Consider the following 20,567-nt stretch of genomic DNA (forward strand, 5'->3'; position numbering starts at 1 on the left):
TTACTGGGCCCTCAAAAATCCCAGCAAGACTAACAGAGCAACCAACAGAGAGAGTTAAGACAGAGAGACCAAGAAACAACAAAAGCAAAACTCCATTTACCCATTTTCTGCATGCCTGTGTCTCTACTTCTTGACAAAGAATAAATATAGAACTCAGAAGAAATAAGGGCCTCACCTGTCACTCTGCTTGGTTCCTTTGCTGTCAAAAACAGTGGGAGAGTCTCCCCAGGGCACAACCGCCGTCCAGACGATGCCAAGCCAGTGCCCCACTGGAACACGATGCCACTTGCTTCCCAACGGAGCAGAAGAGAAAAAAGAGAAAATGCTTATCCAGATAAGACCAGATTGTTCTTTGAACTGCACTATATGGGAGACTCTCAATTCATTCTCAGTTAACATGCATATTATGGAGAAGCCTATTGCTTCAAGGGGCCCTATGACTGGTCATAAGGATGACCGCCATGCCAATCACAAGCCCAACTTTCAGGGCAATGGAAGACCATCAAAGAAAATTCCAACATATAAAACTCCCTCCAAAAACTTCCAGGACACTCCTGCAGAGTCAACTAGAATGACACCTTGTTCATGATTAACCTGAAAGGACAACTCGGACTCCAGACCGAGTGGGAAAGAATCTTGAAGATTATCAAGTCCATTCCTCACATTAACTAGATGAGAAAACTGAGCCCTGAAGAGGGCATGTGATTTGTCCAAGGTCAGACAGGGAGCTGGTAGCAGAGAAAATACTGGACTCAGCTCTCCTAACACCTAATGTACTGCCTTTTCTACTATACCAACATGGACTCGGACATTCCTAATTGCCAAATACATACATATTTATGACTGCAAGATAGCTTCTTAATAGCCATTATTTCAGTGGAATGGCCTTTTATTTCCATATCCACTGAAGCTAATTCATGTACCCATGTTCTGAACCTCATATAAATGTGTAGATGAAATTTTATACATTGGGTCTATAGTCAGATGTGTGTAACTACAATCCATCACCCAATGGCAACATTAAGGTTCTGCTCCTCTGGAAGTATCCTATAACCAGTGGTCCTTTAGGCTGTAAACAGTCTAGCCTGCTTTGTGAATTGTAAGTGATGAGCACAATGTGAGCAAAACACAGTGTTGAAATAAAACAAAACTTAACATCTCTTTAACAAATAAATTTCAAGGAAAAAAAGAAAGATGAAAAGGAATTTATAGATTAAAAGAGATGAGATATCTGATAAATAATATTCAGAATTTATAGAGAACTCCTAAAACTCAACAACAACAAAAACAATCTATTTTAAAAATGAGCAAAGGACTTGAATAGACATTTCCCCACAGAAAATAGACAAATGGCCAATAAGTACACAAAAAGATGTTCAACATCACTATCACTAGGGAAGTGCAATCAAAACCACAATGAGAGACCACTTCATACTCATTAGGTTGGCTACTATTAAAAAAAACAAAAAAAACAGAATATAAGTGTTGGTGAGGATGTGGAGACTTTGGAACCCTTGTGCACTATTAGTGGGAATGTAAAATGGTATGGCAGTTCCTCAAAAAATTAAAAATAGAATTACTATATGATCCAGCAATTCTACTTCTGGGTATATTTCCTAAAGAACTGAAAGCAAGATCTCAAAGTGCTATTTGTATACTCATGTTCATAGCAGCATTATTCACAACAGCTAAAACATGGAAGCAACGCAAGTGTCTCTTGGATAAGCAAAACGTGGTATATACATACAATGAAATGTTATTCAGCCTCAAAAAGGAAGGAAATCCTGACATATGCTACAACACGGATAGACCTCGAGGACATTATGCTAAGTAAAATAAGCCACAAAAAGACAAATACTGTATGATCTCACTTATATGAGTTAGCTGTATGAGGGGTGTAGAACGGTGGCTGCCAGGGGCTGCGGAGAGGGTGGAACGGGGAGGGACTCTTTAGTGGATTGAGAGCTTCAGTGCTGCAAGATGAAAAAAGTTCTGAAGATGGACGGTAGTAATGGCGGCACAATAATGTGAATGTACTTACTACCGCTCAACTGCAGGCTTAAAAATGGTTAAGGTGGTAAATTTTATGTGTATTTTATCACAATAACTAAAAGGAATAAATGAATATTTTAAAAGAGAGAGACTTGAGATACATATCAACCAACTGCAATGTGTAGACTAATTCAGATCCTGATTGAAACAAACTGTAAAAAAAATATTTTTGAGACAATCAGGGAAATTTAAACACTGGATATTGGACGAAGTTACAGAATTAATGTTAATTTCTTGTAGGTAAGATGACGGTATTTTCAGAAAAAGTCATTATTTTTTAGAGCTGCATGCAGAAATATTTACAGATTAAATAGGGGAGGGGAGGACTTACAATTAAGTTTATCAAACACATGATGTAAACTGTGCTGCTTTGTAACTGGACAGAAATGTACACATAACTAGCAATTACAGAAATTTCGCAAGAAAGGGGCAAGTTAACCAATGATGGGTAACTCTACAGCCCTGCTAATTTCTAAGAGAAGCTGCAGCTTAAGGAAAGGTAACCGCCACCATACAACTCAGCAATCAATCACACTCCTAAGCATTTATCCCAGAGAAATGAAGATTTATGTCCACATAAAAACTTGTCCACAAATGTTTATGCCTTTATTCTTAATGGTCAAAAACTAGAAACAACCAGATCCTTCAGTGGGTGACTGGTTAAACCAACTGTGGTTGTTACCCACTGTACTGTGTGCCCTGAAAATTCATATGTTGAAGCCTTCACCTCCAAGGTGACTGTATTTGGAGACGGGACCTATAAGGAAGTAACCAAAGTTGAACGGGTCAGAAGAGCAAGGCCTTAATCTGATAGGACTGGTGTCCTTACAAGAGGAAGAGACATCATAGAGGAAAGACTATGTGAGGAGACAGTGAGAAGGCAGCCATCTGCAAGCCAGGAAGAAAGGTTTCACCACAAAGCAACCCTCACAGCATCTTCATCTTGGACTTCTAGCGTCCTTAACTGTGAGAAATAAATTCCTGTTGTTTAAGCCACCCAATCGGTGGTATTTTGTTATGGCAGCCCTACCAAACTAATACAGTGGTATATCTATACAATGGAATACTACTCAGCAATAAAAAGGAACAAATTGGGGCTGGCCCCATGGCCAAGTGGTTAAGTTTGAATGCATTGGAGGCCCCGGGTTTCACTGGTTTGGATCCTGGGCGCAGACATGGCACTGCTCATGAGGCCACACTGAGGCAGTGTCCCACTTGCCACAACTAGAAGGACCCACAACTAAAATATACAACTATGTCCTGGGGGTATTGAGGGAGAAAAAGCAGAAAAAAAAAAGATTGGCAAGAGTTGTTAGTTCAGGTGCCAATCTTACAAAAAAAAAAAAAAAGGAACAAATTATTGACACAACTAGGACAAATTGCCAAGGAATCATGCTGAGCAAAACAGCCAAGCCCAGGAGGCTGTGTACTGCATGATACCATTTATATAACATTGTTGAAATGACAACATTATTGTTGGAGAACAGAAGAGTGGTCGCCAGGAGCTAAGAATGGGGTGGGGATAGGTAGGAAGTGGGTGTGGCTATAAAAGAGCGACAAGAGAGATCCTCGTGTGATGAAACTCTTGTATCTTGACTGTATCAAGACATCCTGGTTGTGCTGCTGCGCGGTCGTTTCACAAGATATTACCGTTGGGAGAAACTGGGAAAAGAGTATATGCGATCTCTATTTTATTTCTCATAACTGCAGGTGAATCTACAATCATCTCAAAATTAAAAGTTAAACTTTTTTTTTAAGTATAATCAACACTAAATCCCAGGCGACCATCAGCCCAGCGCTGCACCAGCCTCTTCCTCGCCTCCTCCTCTCTCCCCACTCCACATCTGGACTCGCCAAGCACTTGAGCCTCGGCTGCCACAGCCATCAGAGCTGTCCTTCAGCCCACAGGAGTGGGAGCAGAACAATGAGCCAGGGAGAAAAAGAAGGGTCATCGCTCATCCACACCCACCACCTCCCCACTTTCCACCCTCCACCTTGCACAGCATCAGCCCCACAGCCGTCACCCTCTCATGGTTCAGGAGACAAGCTTATTTGAAGGTTTTAAATTAATAAACGCTAAAATCCACTAGGAAAGCAGTGCAGTTTACAGCAAAGAATGTGGGTCTTGGGCTTGGAATCCAGACCATCCTAGACTCTGACCCCTACCTTTGCTACCTTACTCCCTTGTGTAACCGTGGCCAATGCATCAGCCTCTCCAGACCTCAGTTTCAGTTTCTTCATATGGAGAACTTTAACTCACATCACTGCGCAGTGGTGAGGATTAAATGAGGTATTAATTAAATCAGGAGAACCAAGCACCATGGCTAGAACATAAGAAAGAGCTTAAAACTTCATTTCCTTCCTCCCGCCTCCCACATGACATCTGTGTTAGGTCCCCTCCTTTTAATCAGAACTGCAACCAGCAGGACACTCCAAATTACTCCTTAAAGTTTATTTCTTCCAAAGCTCTGTTTCTCTATGAAAACACTATTTCAAAAAGATACATGCACTCCTATGTTCATTGCAGCATTATTCGCAATAGCCAAGATGTGGAAGCAACCCAAGTACCCATCAACTGAAGAATGGATATAGATGATGTGAGATACATATATAAATATACACGATACATACACTATATATTTATACCCTATATTTATACACTATATACATACACACACACACACACACACACACACACACACACACAAATGGAATACTACTCAGTCATAAACAAAAGATGAAATCGTGCCATTTGCAACAACATGGACGGACCCTGAGGGTATTGTACTAAGCAAAATAAGTCTGACAGAGAAAGACAAATACAGTATGATTTTGCTCATATGTGGAAGATAAACAAACAAACAAAAACATAGGTAAGGAGAACTGATTAGTGGCTACCAGAGGGGAAGAGGGTCGGGGAGGGCAAAAGGGGTAAAGAGGCACAAATGTATGGTGACGGATGGAAACTAGACTTGGTGGTGAACACAATGCAGTCTATACAGAAGCTGAAATATAATGATGTACACCTGAAATTTACACAATGTTACAAACCAATGTGGCCTCAATAAAATTTTTTAAAAAGAACTTAAAAAAATTTTTTTTCATAAAGCTCTGTTTCTCCTTATTACATGCCTATTTAAAAAACAAAAGCAAAATGATCACCTGTAGCAGCTAAAGCATGCCTCAGTCCAGCAGCAATACTAACAACCTTCTCTCTCAGGGGCTGTCAAAACAAAGAAAGGGGTAGAGATCTCAGAATCAGCCATCTACAAAATGTTATATAACTCACGCCCAAATCCAAGGCAGCACGGCCCTCATCAGGTGTCTGATTGGTTTAGAGCTCCCAACCCCCAACATTTCCATCCATAAATACTTGTACATGCGTCCCTAAAAGACAAAAGTCTTTTAAAAATACCCCATCACAATGCCTCTCAGGGCTGGGAGGGACCTGCAAGGTCATCCAGCCCAAGGCTGGCAAACATTCTCTGTAAAAGGCCAGATAGACTTTGCAGGCGATACGTCTTCGGTCACTCTACTCTACTCTGCCACCGTAACATAAAAGCAGCCATACACAATAACTACGGAAATGAATGGGCATGGCTGTGTTCCAATAAAACTTTATTTACCAAGGGTTCTAGTTTGCTGAGCTCTAGCTAGTCCACTCTCCATCCAATGCCAGACACCCCTCCATACACCCACCATGTGGTTGTCTAACCCCCCCCAAACACCTACTTCCAGTGACACGGCTCACCACCTCCCCAGGTGCCTGTTCATCTTTGCACAGCTCCATTTATCGCCTTAGGCGAGCCAAACTTCTCTGTCTAGAGTTTCTGACAGTGCTTTCCAAATATGTGAAGACAGTTGTCATGTCCTGTCTCAGACATCTTGTGGTGGTTTTAAAAATAGGTTCTCAGGGCCCTCCCAGTGGCATAGTGGTTAAATATGTGCACTCCACTTAGGCAGCCAGGGGTTTGCCAATTCAGATCCCAGGTGCAGATCTATACACTGCTCATGAAGCCATGCTGTGGCAACATCCCACATACAAAATAGAGGAAGAGTGGCACAGATGTTAGCTCAGCAACAATCTTCCTCAAGCAAAAAGAAAAGAGGAAGATTGGCAACAGATGTTAGCTCAGGGCCAATCTTCCTCACCAAAAAGAAAATAGGTTCTCAAGTTCTTTGAGATTCCTCTCTTCAAGATGTGCCCATTATTCTGCTCCCCTTGAGTGTGGGCTGGACTTAGTGACTTGCTTCTAATGAAGAGGATAAGGAAGTGATGAGCGGCTCAGAGACTAGGTGATAGAAGGCACTGAGGCTTCTTGCTTGACCTCTCTCTCTCCCCCATCACTCTTGGCGGAAGACAGAGGCCATGTCTGAACAGTCCCATAGAGAGGCTCCCCTGGCAAGGAACTGAAGGCGCCTGCCAGGTGAGAGACCGCTGAAGTGGTCCCACCAGCCTGGAGAGCCTCCAGCAGACCTCACACAGCCCCGGCTGACGCCTCAACTGCAACTCATGAGGGACCAGCCACGCTGTTCCCAGATTCCTGACTCTTAGAAACTGTGAGACAATAAACGTTTGTTGTTTTAAGCTGCTAAATTCTGGGGTAATTTATTACACAGCAATAGATAACTAACACATATCTCTTCTTTAGGCCCAACACCCCACTTCCATCAGCTGCCACCTGATTTCAAATTCCCTCCCCCTTCTTGGCTTCCCTCCTCTAAACATGCTCTTGGGACCCAGCCTCTCGCTTTTAAAGGGACTGTATATACATCAATCACAGCCCCTTTGGGGCTTTACCACATTTGTTTATTTACAGTGTACAGTGTCTTTCTAAACTTTAAGGCCCTCAAGGGCAGGGTCTCAGTCTTCTTCATCTTAATGCCTAGGGCTTACGAACCAAACCCACACCACAACACAACATCCCAGATGTAGCCTGACCAGCACAAAGGACAGGGCTCTGGTCTCCCTCCTTCTGGAGACTATACTTCTGTTAATGCAGCCCACAATCATATTAGCTTTGGGAAAGACCAAATCTTACTGCTAATAATAATTTGAACATATTGTCCTTTAAAATTTTTCTTTTTTCAAAAGTAACTGAAGGGCTGTGGTCGGCCTGGTGGCATAGCAGTTAAGTTCGCAGGCTCTGCTTCAGTGGCCCGGGGTTCACCGGTTTGGATCCCAGGAGCAGACCTAAGCACCACTTATCGAGCCATGCTGTGGCAGGCATCCCACATATAAAGCGGAAGAAAATGGGCACAGATGTTAGCTCAGGGCCAATCTTACTCAGCAAAAAGAGGACTGGTGGTGGATGTTAGCTCAGGGCTAATCTTCCTCAAAAAAAAAAAAAACGTAACTGAGGGACTTGACATGTGGATTCAATCTCTTCAACACCACTTACCTCCAGCCCTTCCTCTCCATCCCCACTGCTGCTGCTTTAGTTTGGGCCAGAATCATCTCTTTGGATTATCAGCAGGAGTTTCCTGAGTCATCCTCTTTCCCTCCATCCTCCGCACCACCCCATCCCACCCTCTCTAACACAGTGGTCTTAGCGTTTGTCACACTACCTCCCTGCTGCCCGCTCCCCGGTGGCACTTCCACCACTTCCTTGTATTCCAATCACAGTAAACTGCTGCAGTATCCCAAACCCTCCTGTTTTATGCTTCCATGCCTTCGCTTACAGGGTTCCTTCTGTCTGGACTGTGCTGCTTTTGTACCTGCTCTGTGCAACCTACTATCCCAAGCCAGGCAAACTTCTACTCAACTTTCAAGACTCAGCATAAGCCTGTTCTCACCCCCTCTTCCTCTAGAAAGAGTTCAGTACTCCCCCTTTGGGGTGATATATGCATCAACCATAGTTCTAACATGGTGATGCATTTAGGTATTTCCATATCTAACATGTATTACTAAACTACAAGAACTCAAATGCTAGGATTGGATCTTACTCACCTCTGTCCCCACTGCCTAATCACAGCGCCTATACACAATAGTTGCTTTTAAATAAATGAATGAATTTTGTATTATATTTCACTTTGGCGCATTCCTCCCATTGCTCTATAGGATACAGCCTGTCAAAACGCTTTTACCTTCTGATCCTATCATCCAACATATCTTAACTAATGTTCCTCTCTGTCTTCTTTAATCATGTGACTTAAGCTAAATTAATTATAACTCATATGTAGGTTCTTAAAAAGCCATCTATTTGCAATTGGAAGCTGTAACACTTCCTACAACAGAGACTAGAGTCTAGACTTGTGTGCACACCATGTGCTACAGACTGAACATTTGTGTTCTCGTGAAATTCACATGTTGAAACCTAATCCCCAATGTGATGGTATTAAGAGGTGGGGCCTTTGGGAGGTGATTAGGTCATGAGGGCAGAGCCCTTAAGAAAGGGATGGATGCCCTTATAAAAGAGACCCCAGAGAGTGCCTTTGCCCCTTCTGACATGTAAGGATACAGCAAAAAGACAGCACTCTATGAACTAGGAAGCTGGCCCTCACCAAATCTGCTGGTGCCTTGATCTTGGACTTCCCAGCCTCCAGAACTGTGAGAAATAAATGTGTGTTGTTTAAGCCGCCCAGTCTTTGGTATTTTTGTTTGAACAGCCCAAAGGGACTAAAACCCCACGGAAATCACGACCCCAAATAATACCCCACAGATCAAGTGGAATTCAGCAAGATGAGAGGAACAGACACAAGCTCTTTCCAATGAAAACAGAGCTCCCACTATTAGTCAGAGTTTAAGGAAATCAGAGATGAGTGGAGCAGCTTAGGTGGTGGAACTCATTTTAGATTCCAGCATAATTTCTTTAAAAATTCACTTACAACATAATCCTCACAAATGTGTACATTTTAAGTATGAGTGAAAGTATCAGTGAAAGAGCTCTGAAATCGGGCCAGGAGTCCTATCTGACACTCGTGCTGTTCAACATGGTAGCCTCTAACTACGTGTGGCTACAGAGCACTGGAAACGTGACTAGACTGAAGTGAGAGACAGTGCAAGGAAAAAGGGAACACCAGAACTCAAAGACTTAGTATAAAATATAGAAATATAAAGTAGCTCATTAACAAAGTTTTATATTGGTGGCGTATAAAATGAAATAATAGTTTGGATACATTGGATTAGTTTAAAAATTATTAAAATTAATTTCATCTACATGCCACGACATGGATGAAACTTGAAAACATCACGTGAAGTGAAAGAAGCCAGACAAAAAAGGCCACACACTGCATAATTCTATTTATATAAAATGTCCAGAATAGGCAAATCCATAGAGACAGAGTAGCAGTTGCCAGGGGCTGGGGGAGGAGAGAATGGGAAGTGACTGCTATCGGGTACGCAGTGATGAAAATGTTCTAAAATTAGATAATGGTGACTGGCTGTACATCTCCATGAATATGCTAAAAACCACTGAATTATAAATTTTTAAAAGGTAAATTTTATGGTACATGAATTACATCTCAATAAAGCTATTGTTTTAAAACTTAGTTTTACCTGTTTCTTTTTACTTTTCTAAATAGTGCTACTAGAAAATTTTAAATTACACATGTGGCTCACATTATATTTCTACAGGACAGCACTGGCCTACACCATTTACCTGGCTTGGTTTCTTCAGGCAAGTCACTTCTATCTGGACCTGTTTCTAACATAGTTCCCACTAACACTAATTTTAGAATTGTAAAATGCCATTAATGTCTTTATAAGATACATTATCTGTATTGTTTTACTTCACAAAGAGTTACATGTCTGAGAACTAACAGAGGTTTTTCATTCATAAGATCCATCCTCTCAACCTAATTTTTCCCAGAAGAACTTGAGTTTTTCAACTTAAATTCTAACTCCCTCACTTGTGTTCAGGGACCCAGCCAGCCTTTGGTCTGCGGAGGAATAACTCTAATACCCTGGAAACGCTTTAACAGGACACAGGCAAGCTAAAGATTAGGTGCCGTCCTTACCTCAATGGCCTGGGGAACCACACATCTTCGAGGCCCATGAGGAACTCCTAATTGGCCAAAGGAGTTGGATCCACATGACAGAACTTGACCATTTCCTGCAAAATACAAATATTTAAATCACAGACCTCAGAAGTAAGATATCTGTGACCAGTGGGCAAATGCTGAGGGATGACAAGAGCACAGGGAGTGAGAGGAGCAAGCGGGGCCCTGGGCTTCAGCACATTCAAACCACAGTCCTTGCTTTTACCCCTCTAGGAGTAAAAACAGTGGGCACAGGGCTGCTTCACGCCGACTCTCCAGTACACCACCCAATGAACGGCAGAGGAGCTGTGCAGAACGTTCAGCCCAGGGCCTGGTGTTGGGAGCAGAAGATACTTATCTCCCACTTTTCAGGTCTCCATGTGATGGAATTTCCAGGCCTTTCTCCCTGCCCTTCCCCATACTCACTGCTTTCCGGAGGATGGGGCGGGGCGGGGGGGGGGGGCAGCAAGTAACCTAGCCAATTGCTGAGTTTGGGAGAAGGAACAGGACACGTGTGGTTTAGCACCTTCTTCTCAGGCACTCTGGGCTGACATATGGTAAACGTTTCCCCTTAGGAAGTCCCAGAGTTTGGGGAGTAGGCTTGGATCAGGGGAGTGTTAGCAGAACCACTTGGCCTGACACTTAACCCAGGTCTCCAACCTAGCTTTTATCAGTAAAAACCCAGCAGTGCGATCTCCACCTATGTGACTGCTCTGCATCTTTCTCAGGACCGGTTCCCAAGATGAGCAGGAAACAGCGTTATCTGCTCACTCCCTGCAACTTCCCCAGAGGCCCACACTGAGCACTTCATAAACGAGAGCTGTTATTCAGATTCTAATAATTACTACCAAATTCAACACACATGATGGAACGCTCTGCAGAAGAGAGACGGTGACACCTGAGCAGGGTTCTAAAGACGGGATAAGAGCTGAGGGGCTGTTCCAGACAGAGAGCAGCACGGACTGCTTGGTCTCACTAGAAAGAAAGTATGAGGAGTGTGGAGAACAAAAGGCAAGGCAACCACAGGGACTGGTGGGAAGAGCACCTGGAGGCCATATGCTTAAACACTTGGGGTCTGAGCTATGCCCGTGAGAATCCACAGGGGTTTGGGGCAGGGGTGACATGGTCAGAAGATGCCCTTGCAAGAGGACTGTGACAAAGAGGAAGCCCAGTCAGAACTCTAGATGGTCCTTTCAATCCAGGATGGCAAGCTAGACAGGGCAAAGCTGAACAGAAAGGTCAAAACGGCTTCCAGGGAGAAATGAGCTGACAAAGTACCTATTGCCAGCTGCTCCCAAGAGCATTATCCTATCAGCCCTTTGCCCATAACCCTCTACATCCTATTCTGCTATCTGGCTTCGCAGAGACTGAACAGTTCTGCCCAGCCATGTTTATTTATGTTTTTTTTTAATTCCTCTTTGGGCAAAAGCTGCCATTACTGTTTTGGCAGCCTCTGATTTCCTCATACAACCCACCACAATGCCCCGTAAGCAACCCTTAGCTGGCAGTAGTGGCTGGCAAGCCCAGACACACAGCTAACATGAACTTCTGGGACAGAAAGTAGCCACTGAAAGTGATCTAGATCATTCCCCAGTCTCTGGCAAAAGTTTTCCAGCCCAAAGCTTTACTGTTAAAGCTCTGCTTGACAAGCAGAGAGAACATTTGCATGTGTTTTTAAACCCAGACAGACTTTCATTCAGTAAGCATCCCCACCACCATGTTTTTCTCACCCAAAGCCTTTGAGGTGATAAAGACTTACTTAGGAGTCAACTCACCTGTGAGTATAATAGTGAAATCCCAGCCACAGGCCACCTGTTGGATGGGACAGCCAAGGAGGGATCTGCAGGGGGTAAAATACAGGACATCCTCCGTGTGACCAAGCCCCAGCTGCCCATCTTTGTTCAGGCCACAAACAAAAAGGCTTCCTCCATCTGCAAAAGATAAAGCTTTGGTGATAGCGTGCATAGGAGAAATTACAACTGCCAGAGGGAGCAAAAGAATTTCACTAATTATTTGGAGTCACAGACTCATAACTTTTTCCCCCTCACGTTAATCAGCCATGCATATTAATGTGCTCTGGACCAAATGGCACAGGGCCAAGGGGTTCAAATCTAATATCTAAATGGAAACTCCAAGTCCTACAGCAGTGGCCAATCAATCACCAAATTGAGCGTCTACTGGAACAATAAAAGCCACCATCAAACAGTAGAATGTGCCAAGTACTGTTCTAAGAGCTGGATGTGTGGGGCTGACTATCCTTTAGGCACAGTGCCCAGGGCCCACAATACTTTTAGAGGCCCACAAAAATGTTTTCATTTTAAATTCTTTTAAAATAAGAAAAAATAAATGTAACAAAATGATATCTAATACTAAATCTAGCCTGAATTATATTAATCTTTATATCAATGCAGTTGTAAAATATAATCTTAAATATTTCTTCATAGAGGAAAGAGTCCACAAAGGCAAAAGTGCCAAGGACCCACAAAAGTCATACTGCAGCCCTTTAACTCTGATTCTGCTCATCCACCATTATTAGCCCCGTGGAACAGAGAGGAAACTTGTGGCACAGAGAAATTAAGTAATTTGCCCAAGGCCACACAGCAAATCAATAACAGAACCAGGATTTGAACCCAGGCAGTTTGATTCCAGAGCTCATGTTCTTCACCAGGATGCAATATGCCCTCTTTTGCAATTTTACAGCACTTGTCGAACTTGTTAAGTACTATCCTAGGTATTGTGAGGGAAGATTAAGGAAAATACAAAGTTCTTGCTCTCAAGAAATATTCAATCTAATTGCAAAGACTTCTAACTCATGTGTGAAAGTTAAATAGCAATATATGGTATAAAATGTGATACATGTCGCAACTCTGCCACTAATTTGTCTTGTAATCTTAAGCAGTCAGTTATCCTCTCTGAACCTCATTTATATGAAGTCCTTTCAGCTCTGACAATCTAGGATTCTCTGACGGTAACTTGGCTCCATCACAAAAATGTTTTCCTCTGCAAAATACAAAAGGCTGAAAGATGGCAACATGACCCCCTAAGGGAAAATGTTTAAATAAGAAAATTAGGGGCTCTATACTCCTGAAGGAAGTTACCTGTGACCACAGCAGAGTGGCCCCCTCCTCCCGTGATCCTCCTGACACACCCGGGTTTACAGAAGTCATTCAGTTGCTGGGGCAAAAGCACATCTTCCTTATGGCCAAGGCCAAGCTGTCCATAGCTGTTTGCACCCTACGGATAAAATAAGCCAAGGATAAAAAAGTATGGGAACCCTAACTGCCAGTGTGTACTTACCTGTCTCTATCCTTCTCACCCTGACACACCTCTCAGAGCCTATAACAGATGGGATTTCACAGGCTCATTTTAAGAGGCTGTTATACGAAACCCATACTTAGGTGGTGGCCCCACCCCCATGACACCACCATTTCCATGTGAGAGGAGCCCTTAGCATCCACAGCTTATCCAAAGATACTCCTCACCTTCCCCTTCCAATGCCCAGGCCCCCTGTGTTGCCTTTGGGGGACAGCATGGGAGTTCCTTCTGATAAAAGCTAATTATCTAGAGAGACTAAGGAAAGAAAGAAGGAGGGGAAATGGGAATGAAGCGGGTGGGAAATGCCCTGGGAACAGATCTTGTCCCTTCTCCCCACACACTCACTGGGGAAACTGCAACATCTTTCTCTAATCAAAGGAGCTTAGGATTTTGTGCCCTCACGCAGGGCACATCGTTGTTATTCCATTTGTACAAAGAGGCTGGCAATGATCTCTAAGGCCCTTTCCAAGTACAACGTTTTGTGACTCCAAGATTCACATGCTGAGATTCCTGTAAGGGAACAGATTTCCCCTTGGTGGGCAATATGTCTATCATTGTTATTACACAATAAAGGTCCAGAATCCCTAATCCAAAACCCTTGCAGCCAGATGTATTTCAGGTTCAGAATTTTATAGACTTAAGAATAGTAATACCGTATATAAATCATGTATACTGCTGCAAGGTCCGGGAGCAGCACTTATAAGCAAAACTATTATTTCTGCAGTAAAAGTTACAAATACAGTAAGTGGGCAAAGACTATAAAGAGCCTTATGTCAGGTCAGTTTTGGGTTTCCAGAGCTTTTTGTATTCAAATTTGGAGATAAAGGATTGTGGACCCTGCAGGAAGAATCTTATTGAGATTTCAGACATCCTTATAATTTATCCAAGTGTCTACTCCTGGCTGGTTCTTCCTAAAGATGGGTAGCAAAACCTTTAAAACGTCTTCATGTTTTAAGACACCTGAATAAGGAAAAGTGATTTAAAACCACTACAAAAAATACATACATACACATACATACATACATACATGCAAACTCCTATCCCTTGTGGTCTATTCCACAGCCATCCTAGCGAAAGGTCTCCAAGGGAAGAGCAAACCAGGGCAGGGGCACAGGTCCCAGAGGCCCTCAGAAGCAATATTAGCTACCAGTTACTGAGTGCTTCTCCATGGGGTAAGCATTCACCCTTAATCCTCACAAAAATGGAAGAGATGGGCATTATCACTCTCATTTCACAGATGAAGAAACTAAGGCTCAGAGAGATTAAGAAACTTTCCATAGTCACACAGCTGGGTAGGCAACAAGTTAGATACCCCGTTCCTTTCATTACACCATACTGTGTCTCTAAGAAAAAAGAAAAAACAGGATAGTGAGACAGACAAGGTTTACCTGGCAGGAGGCTGAATGTACGACCCCATCACTTTATCCCCTTTTTCTGCTTTATTTTTCTTCATGGCACTCCTGACATTACATATTTGTTTACTTATTTACCATCTACCTCCCCCTCTCCAAAAAGTAAACTCCGTGAGGGCAGGAACTTTGTTTTGCTCACTGCTATTTCTCCTGCATCTGAAACTGTGCTGACCCAGAGAAGGTGTGCATATATTTTATAGCGAATGACTGTAAGACCCTATGAGTCCCTACCTAAGAAAGATCAATGGAGTGTAAATGCAAAGGATTTCTCTGTCAGCCCTGAGACCTCTGTGGCTGCCCCACTACCAGGACTGCAGGCTGCCAAACAGAAAGTAAGGGAAGACACAGGCATTCTGGGATTCAAAGTATGGCACTCAATTTTTGTAATGCAGCAAGAGGCCCTAAATCCAGGATAAAGCAAAACGAAGGAAAATTTAATACTGCATATGGCCGACCACTCTATTTGCCTCCCTTCCTTACAAACACTCCAGACACCCCTCCGCCCCGGACACACATATCCCTTCAAGAAGGTAAATCCCCTGTTATGGACTGAATTGTGTTCCCCTACAACTAATCTGTTGAAGCCCTAACCTCCAGTACCTCAGAATGTGACTATATTTGAACATAGAGCCTTTAAAAAGGTAATTACGGTTAAATGAGACCATACAGGTGGGTCCCTAATCCAGGACGACTGGTATCATTTTAAGAAGAGACACCAGATGCTCTTACACAGAGAAAAAGCCACATGAGGACACAGAGAGAAGCAGCCTCTGCAAGCCAAAGAAAGAGGCCTCAGAAGAAACTAAACCTGCTGACACCTTGATCTTGGACTTCTGGCCTCCAGAACTACGAGAAAATAAATTGCCCCTGTTGAAGCCTCTCAGTCTGTGGTCTTTTGTTATGGCAGCCTTAGCAGACTAACACACGCCTCCCCGAAGATCATGCAGCAGGAAGAACACACCAGCAGGCCCCTAAACACAGCAGTGGCGTTAGGTTCAACAACATCTCTGTTTCACGGGGACAAGGTCATAGCTGACACACAGACCCCAGTCTCCTGCCAGGAAAACGCCAGAGACAGCCGCCCACCCCAGGCACACATTCACTCCCCAACTCCACCCCCAGTTCAAGCGCCACCCCAAAGATACTCAGCCAGCCAGCCTCCCTCAGGCCACACCACGCTCTCCCTTCTGCCAGTCTGCAGCCTGACATTCAACAAGTTCTGCCTGGTACTGATAATCACCTTTTTAAAAATTAATCAATACATACTGGTTTTAACTGCACTATAGATGTTATCCCTCTCCCGACACAAGAGCTGGAAGTCTTTCACTCTTGCGTTGTTCCCAGACCAACACACAGCTCAGCACACACAGGTATTCACTCACTAGCCAACAAGTATTTACTGAGCACCCTACAACGTGCCTGGCACCCTGAGCAAGCCAGGCACAAAACCCACCCTTAGGACGCTTACGTTCCAGCCAAGCAGACTGACTGGAACAAATACATATTTCATTACAGTTGTGATACGTGCTAGGAAGAACTAGGAGACACTCGGTTTGCTTGTTCTCGAGCAGCTGATCGGATGCCTGCCACACACTCCTGGGCAGACACCCACCCCCCCATCCCCCGACACATAAAGATGACCGTCTCTCGGTGCTCCTGTCAAACCACACCAGCGCAGACCCCCCCACGCCCCCAATACAGGTAAGATCCGGTCACAGCTGAATATCCGCAAATGTGCAGGGTCTCCGCCTCGTGCACGGTCGAACACCGCAGGCCTCACATCAGAGGATGCTCCCGCCAGGCAGGGGTGGGGCTGGGGAAGGGCCTGCAGCCTCCGGCCAAACGGTGGGTGGAGCACAGGTGGCCCCACGGGGCTCAGACGGGGCGGTCCTCTCCCTGCAGAGCCCTCCACGCTGTCTCCCCGGCGCTATCCAGGCCCGAGGGCTCCCGCCGAACCCGACGCTCGGCCAGGAGTCAGGTTCTTCCCGCGGCGCCGCAGCCCCTCGGGTCGGGACCCCTCCACAGCAGGCCCCTAAGTCCCCCAGCGAAAGCCCTTCCCTCCCCGCCCTCTCCGCCTCAGCCCCCACACGGGATCCTCCAGCCTAGGCCGGCTCGGCCTCGGCCGCCCGCCAAGCCCCAGCCCCCGCCCCAGCCCGCCCACGCCGAGGCCGGGAGCGCCCAGCCCCCGAGCGCCCCTCCGTCCCAGTGCCCCGGCCGGGGGCGGAGTCACGTACCCAAGCGAAGAGCGCGGCCGCCGCAGGGCCGGCCTCTGAGGCGCGCGGCTCGCGCTCCATGCGGGACGCTCCGCCGGCGCTTCCGGGAGGGGCTGGCGCGGGGAGGGGGCCACCGGGGGAGGGGCCCGACGGGGGAGGGGTCTGGGGAGGGGGAGGAGTCCGTGGTGGAGGAGGAGCCCCATGGGGCAGGGGTCTGTGGTGGAGGAGGGGCCTGACGGGGGAAGGGTCGGGGAGGAGGTGGTGTCTGTGGTGGAGGAGGGGCCCGCCGGGGCAGGGGTCTGTGGTGGAGGAGGGGCCTGACGGGGGAGGGGTCTGTGGGGAAGGAGGGGCCCGCGGAGGGAGGAGCCCGCCGGGGGAGGGGCCCGCCGGGGGAGGGGTCGGGAGGGAGGGAGGGGCCCGACGGGGGAGGGGTCTGTGGGGAGGGAATACCCGCCGGGGGAGGAGCCCGACGGGGGTGGGGCCTGTGGGGGCGGGGTGGCCGGGGGCGGGGTGGCCAGGAGCGCGGTGGCCGCCTGCAGCCGCCTGGCCCGGGCGCGGTCTTAGCGTGTCCGCCAGAGGCCTCCTTGTCTCGCAGCGTGGGTCTGCCACTCTCTGCCTCCCCTGGCGCTCTTTATTTTTAGTAATGATTCTGTAGGGGTGCGTTACGCTCCTTCATGTTTTTGTCTCCTTGGTGTCCCACGACAGCCCAGAGAGGCTGGGATTGTATCGCTATTTGATGGGGAAGAAATTGAGCCCGGGGGGGAGTGGAAGGGGTCCTGCCCCCGCGTCTTAGGCCGAACTGTCTTTGGGCCTGCTTTGGTGTGGGTTTGCGAAATCCAAGGGAGCTTCTCGGTAGGCGCGTGTAGTGTCTTCCTACACTGTAGCGGTCTCGCCTTCAGCTCCTGGCACGGAGCGGGAATTTACACCCCGGGGCGCTGAATGGAGGAGGCTGGTTCTCGCGGATTCCTGCCGGGGCGGCCTTCTAACCCTCAGCGCTCCGAGCATGCCCCTGCCCTGATTCTGATCATCAATACAGGGTAATTTTCACCCAACAGAGATTTTCATATAAAATGGTTTTTATCAGACACCCTCATACGCTGCTTGTGGGAGCTAAATACAGTCTTCCTGAAGGGAAATGTGGCAATGCGTATTAGGAAAATGAAGATAGATATTTACCCGGTAATTCCACTTCTGTTAATTTATCGCAAGAAAATAATCAGAGCTGTGCACAGTCTTAGACTGCAAGTTATTCATTATAGGGTTATATATAATAGGAAAGAACTTATTACCTGAAAGTCCAAAAATAAACTGATTAAATTATGGCATAGCCATGCAATGGAATACTAGGCTCCCATTAAAAGATGTTTTGGGAGATATTAAACAAGGAGAAAATGTTCATGATATTTCATTAAAGTAAGTATTATACTAGTTTTCCATACACACACACACATATACTCCAGGTAGTGGATTACAAGTGATTTTTATTTTCTTTTTTGTCCTTTTTTGTACATAACGCATATTTTCCAAGTCACACATTATCTTGTGGGTACAAGTGGGGTCACATCCAAGATGATAATCCACATTCACTAGTACTTGACCCCTCTGCTGACACAAGTACTCATCACCCTTTATGCCTGGGGGCCCTGGAAAGTGTTTCTGGTGAGCACTTGACACAGTTCTTTCCTGTTTTTTCACTCCACCCATTCCTTGGTGTCTCTGCCTAAAAGACCACTTGAGGGCAGCACCTCACCTTTACCTCTCCTGCCTGTGACATCTTGAGAACATCAGTGCCCATGCCAAGAAAAATGTAAACTTGAGCGAGGCAAAGCAGCTCTTTGTTCTCGAGAGACCTTGATGTGCAAAAACTATACCATGATTGCTGATGGTTTTGTAAGAGCGTTCTGAGCATTCCTTAAAGCATGTGTACTAGAATGTAAAAATCAGACCCTTCCCGTCTCAGTTTTGGCTGAGACTCCAAGGCAATAAGTGCCAATTACTCCCCCATTATTAAGTGATGTACAAGACCACCAAAGCAGAACTTGTGAAGGAGGTCTCTAGAAACCAGTGTATGACTTCCAGTCCATGAAAGAGGTTAGAGAGGCTGAGAGAGAATTCTGTTTGGATATGTGGTGTTAGTTGTCAATGTGCAGTGAGTCCTGCCCTCCTCATGTCTAAGGAGAGGCATGCCTCAGAGGGCCACTAAGTGAACTTGGTATGTATCCCTCCAGACTGGGGCCTGGGCAGGCTGCTGTCCAATTTGTGCTGAGAAATCCAATGGCTTGTGGCCAGATAAGTGACACCCACAAGAGAGTTGGCCAATACATTCCTAGAGGCTGAGGGAGATGAATTCAACAGCCCAGTCAGAGAGGTACCCACATCAAGAGATCCCGAGGAATAAGAAGTAGGAAGGTCTTCCAAAACACCCACAGAGAATGAGAGTCAGCCTTATACTTACCAAGGACAGGAAGCACATACGCCAACTCACACAGTATCAGAACAAAAAGAACTTTCTACTCCTTACCGTCCCCTCCCCACCACCATTCCCAAACCCTGGAGGAGCCAGAGGCATCCTAGAGACTGAGGAAGGAGGAGCAAGAACATAAGAAGCTAACTAAGCACACCCCTTCCTTTCTCGATTCCAGAGAAGAAAAACTTTAACATTACATAAAGTTCGATGTTTTGAACTTTTACACAAGACTGGACTTTTAAAATACTGAAATGAGACAGTGAGTGCGTGTGTGTATGTGTGTGTGAAAGAGAGAGACAGAGAGAGATTAGAAGCTAAGGACTGGGAACGAGCAGAAACTTCAAGGCAGGGACCTGAGATTTCAACCAAAGGGGCAAGGAGTACGCAGAGTCCCCAGAGTCAGTTCTAATAGAGAGAGGGTCTAGAAGAGTTCAGTCATTTCCCAACTTGAATTCCTCTTGAATGCGCATGCATCAATACTTCAGCTAACTTACAGTTATATCCCTTAATACAATTTCTTGGAAGCACTGAGATGTTTCAACTGTTTCAACTATGTACATGCCGCTGACTAACTCTCCCTGGTTGAGTTGCAGCTCTTGAACTGGGCTAGCCTTAAACTATTTAATAGTCATCTATAATAATAGTGTCACTTTCAGATGCCTTATCTCCCCACAGGAGGAAAATATAAAGTATCTGGCCGTACACACTATACCTCTGTAGCATACAGGTTAGGAAATTTTTTTCCATTAGATTATCTTGTTTGATCCTCTCAATATTATTGGTACGCTAAGTACTGTTAGGATCATTATTTCATAGATGAGAAAACTGAGGCTCAAAGAAGTTAAATGATTTACTTCAAGGTCAGATTTTTGTTGTGATAAAGGCAGATTAGCTAGCTCCAGACCACTTCCCTCACCAAAAACAACTAGAAAAACTGGGGGAACACATTTTAAAAATCTGTTTCAAGTCATTGGAGAGCTGTCAAAGCAGCCAGAACTTGAAGGGCCAAGATCTTGAAGCTGAGAGATTATATTTGGCATAACTTTTCTGCTTGAAGCATTTGTGCTAATTAGCAAGCAGTGACTTGGAGGCTAAGAAACTGGGCTGAAAGCAGCAACTGAGAAACTG

At 45.4% G+C, this 20,567-nt stretch overlaps 1 protein-coding gene across 44 annotated transcripts in view; it reads right to left on the reverse strand.

Annotated features, from left to right (window-relative positions):
• SERGEF (secretion regulating guanine nucleotide exchange factor) overlaps nt 1–17,124 on the reverse strand; it is a 229,504-nt gene extending 212,380 nt beyond the window's left edge. For 42 of the 44 annotated variants that reach the window (XR_011541223.1, XR_011541230.1, XR_011541229.1 and 39 more), the window contains exons 1-6: nt 16,994–17,117; nt 13,131–13,266; nt 11,808–11,963; nt 10,012–10,106; nt 5,215–5,275; nt 176–289 (exon numbers count right to left, since the gene is read on the reverse strand). Coding sequence is in view for 35 of the 44 variants with exons in the window: in XM_070624439.1 (XP_070480540.1) it covers nt 176–289; nt 5,215–5,275; nt 10,012–10,106; nt 11,808–11,963; nt 13,131–13,266; nt 16,994–17,053 (622 nt within the window). In the remaining 9 variants the exon portion in view is untranslated. Of the gene's footprint in view, nt 1–175; nt 290–5,214; nt 5,276–10,011; nt 10,107–11,807; nt 11,964–13,130; nt 13,267–16,993 lie in introns of all 44 variants that reach the window. The other 2 variants (XM_070624421.1, XM_070624432.1) reach the window with 2 other exon arrangements.
• Nucleotides 17,125–20,567: the final 3,443 nt, after the last annotated feature.

The sequence above is a fragment of the Equus przewalskii genome, chromosome 6 (genome assembly GCF_037783145.1).
Source record: "Equus przewalskii isolate Varuska chromosome 6, EquPr2, whole genome shotgun sequence".
NCBI classification, from domain to species: domain Eukaryota; kingdom Metazoa; phylum Chordata; class Mammalia; order Perissodactyla; family Equidae; genus Equus; species Equus przewalskii.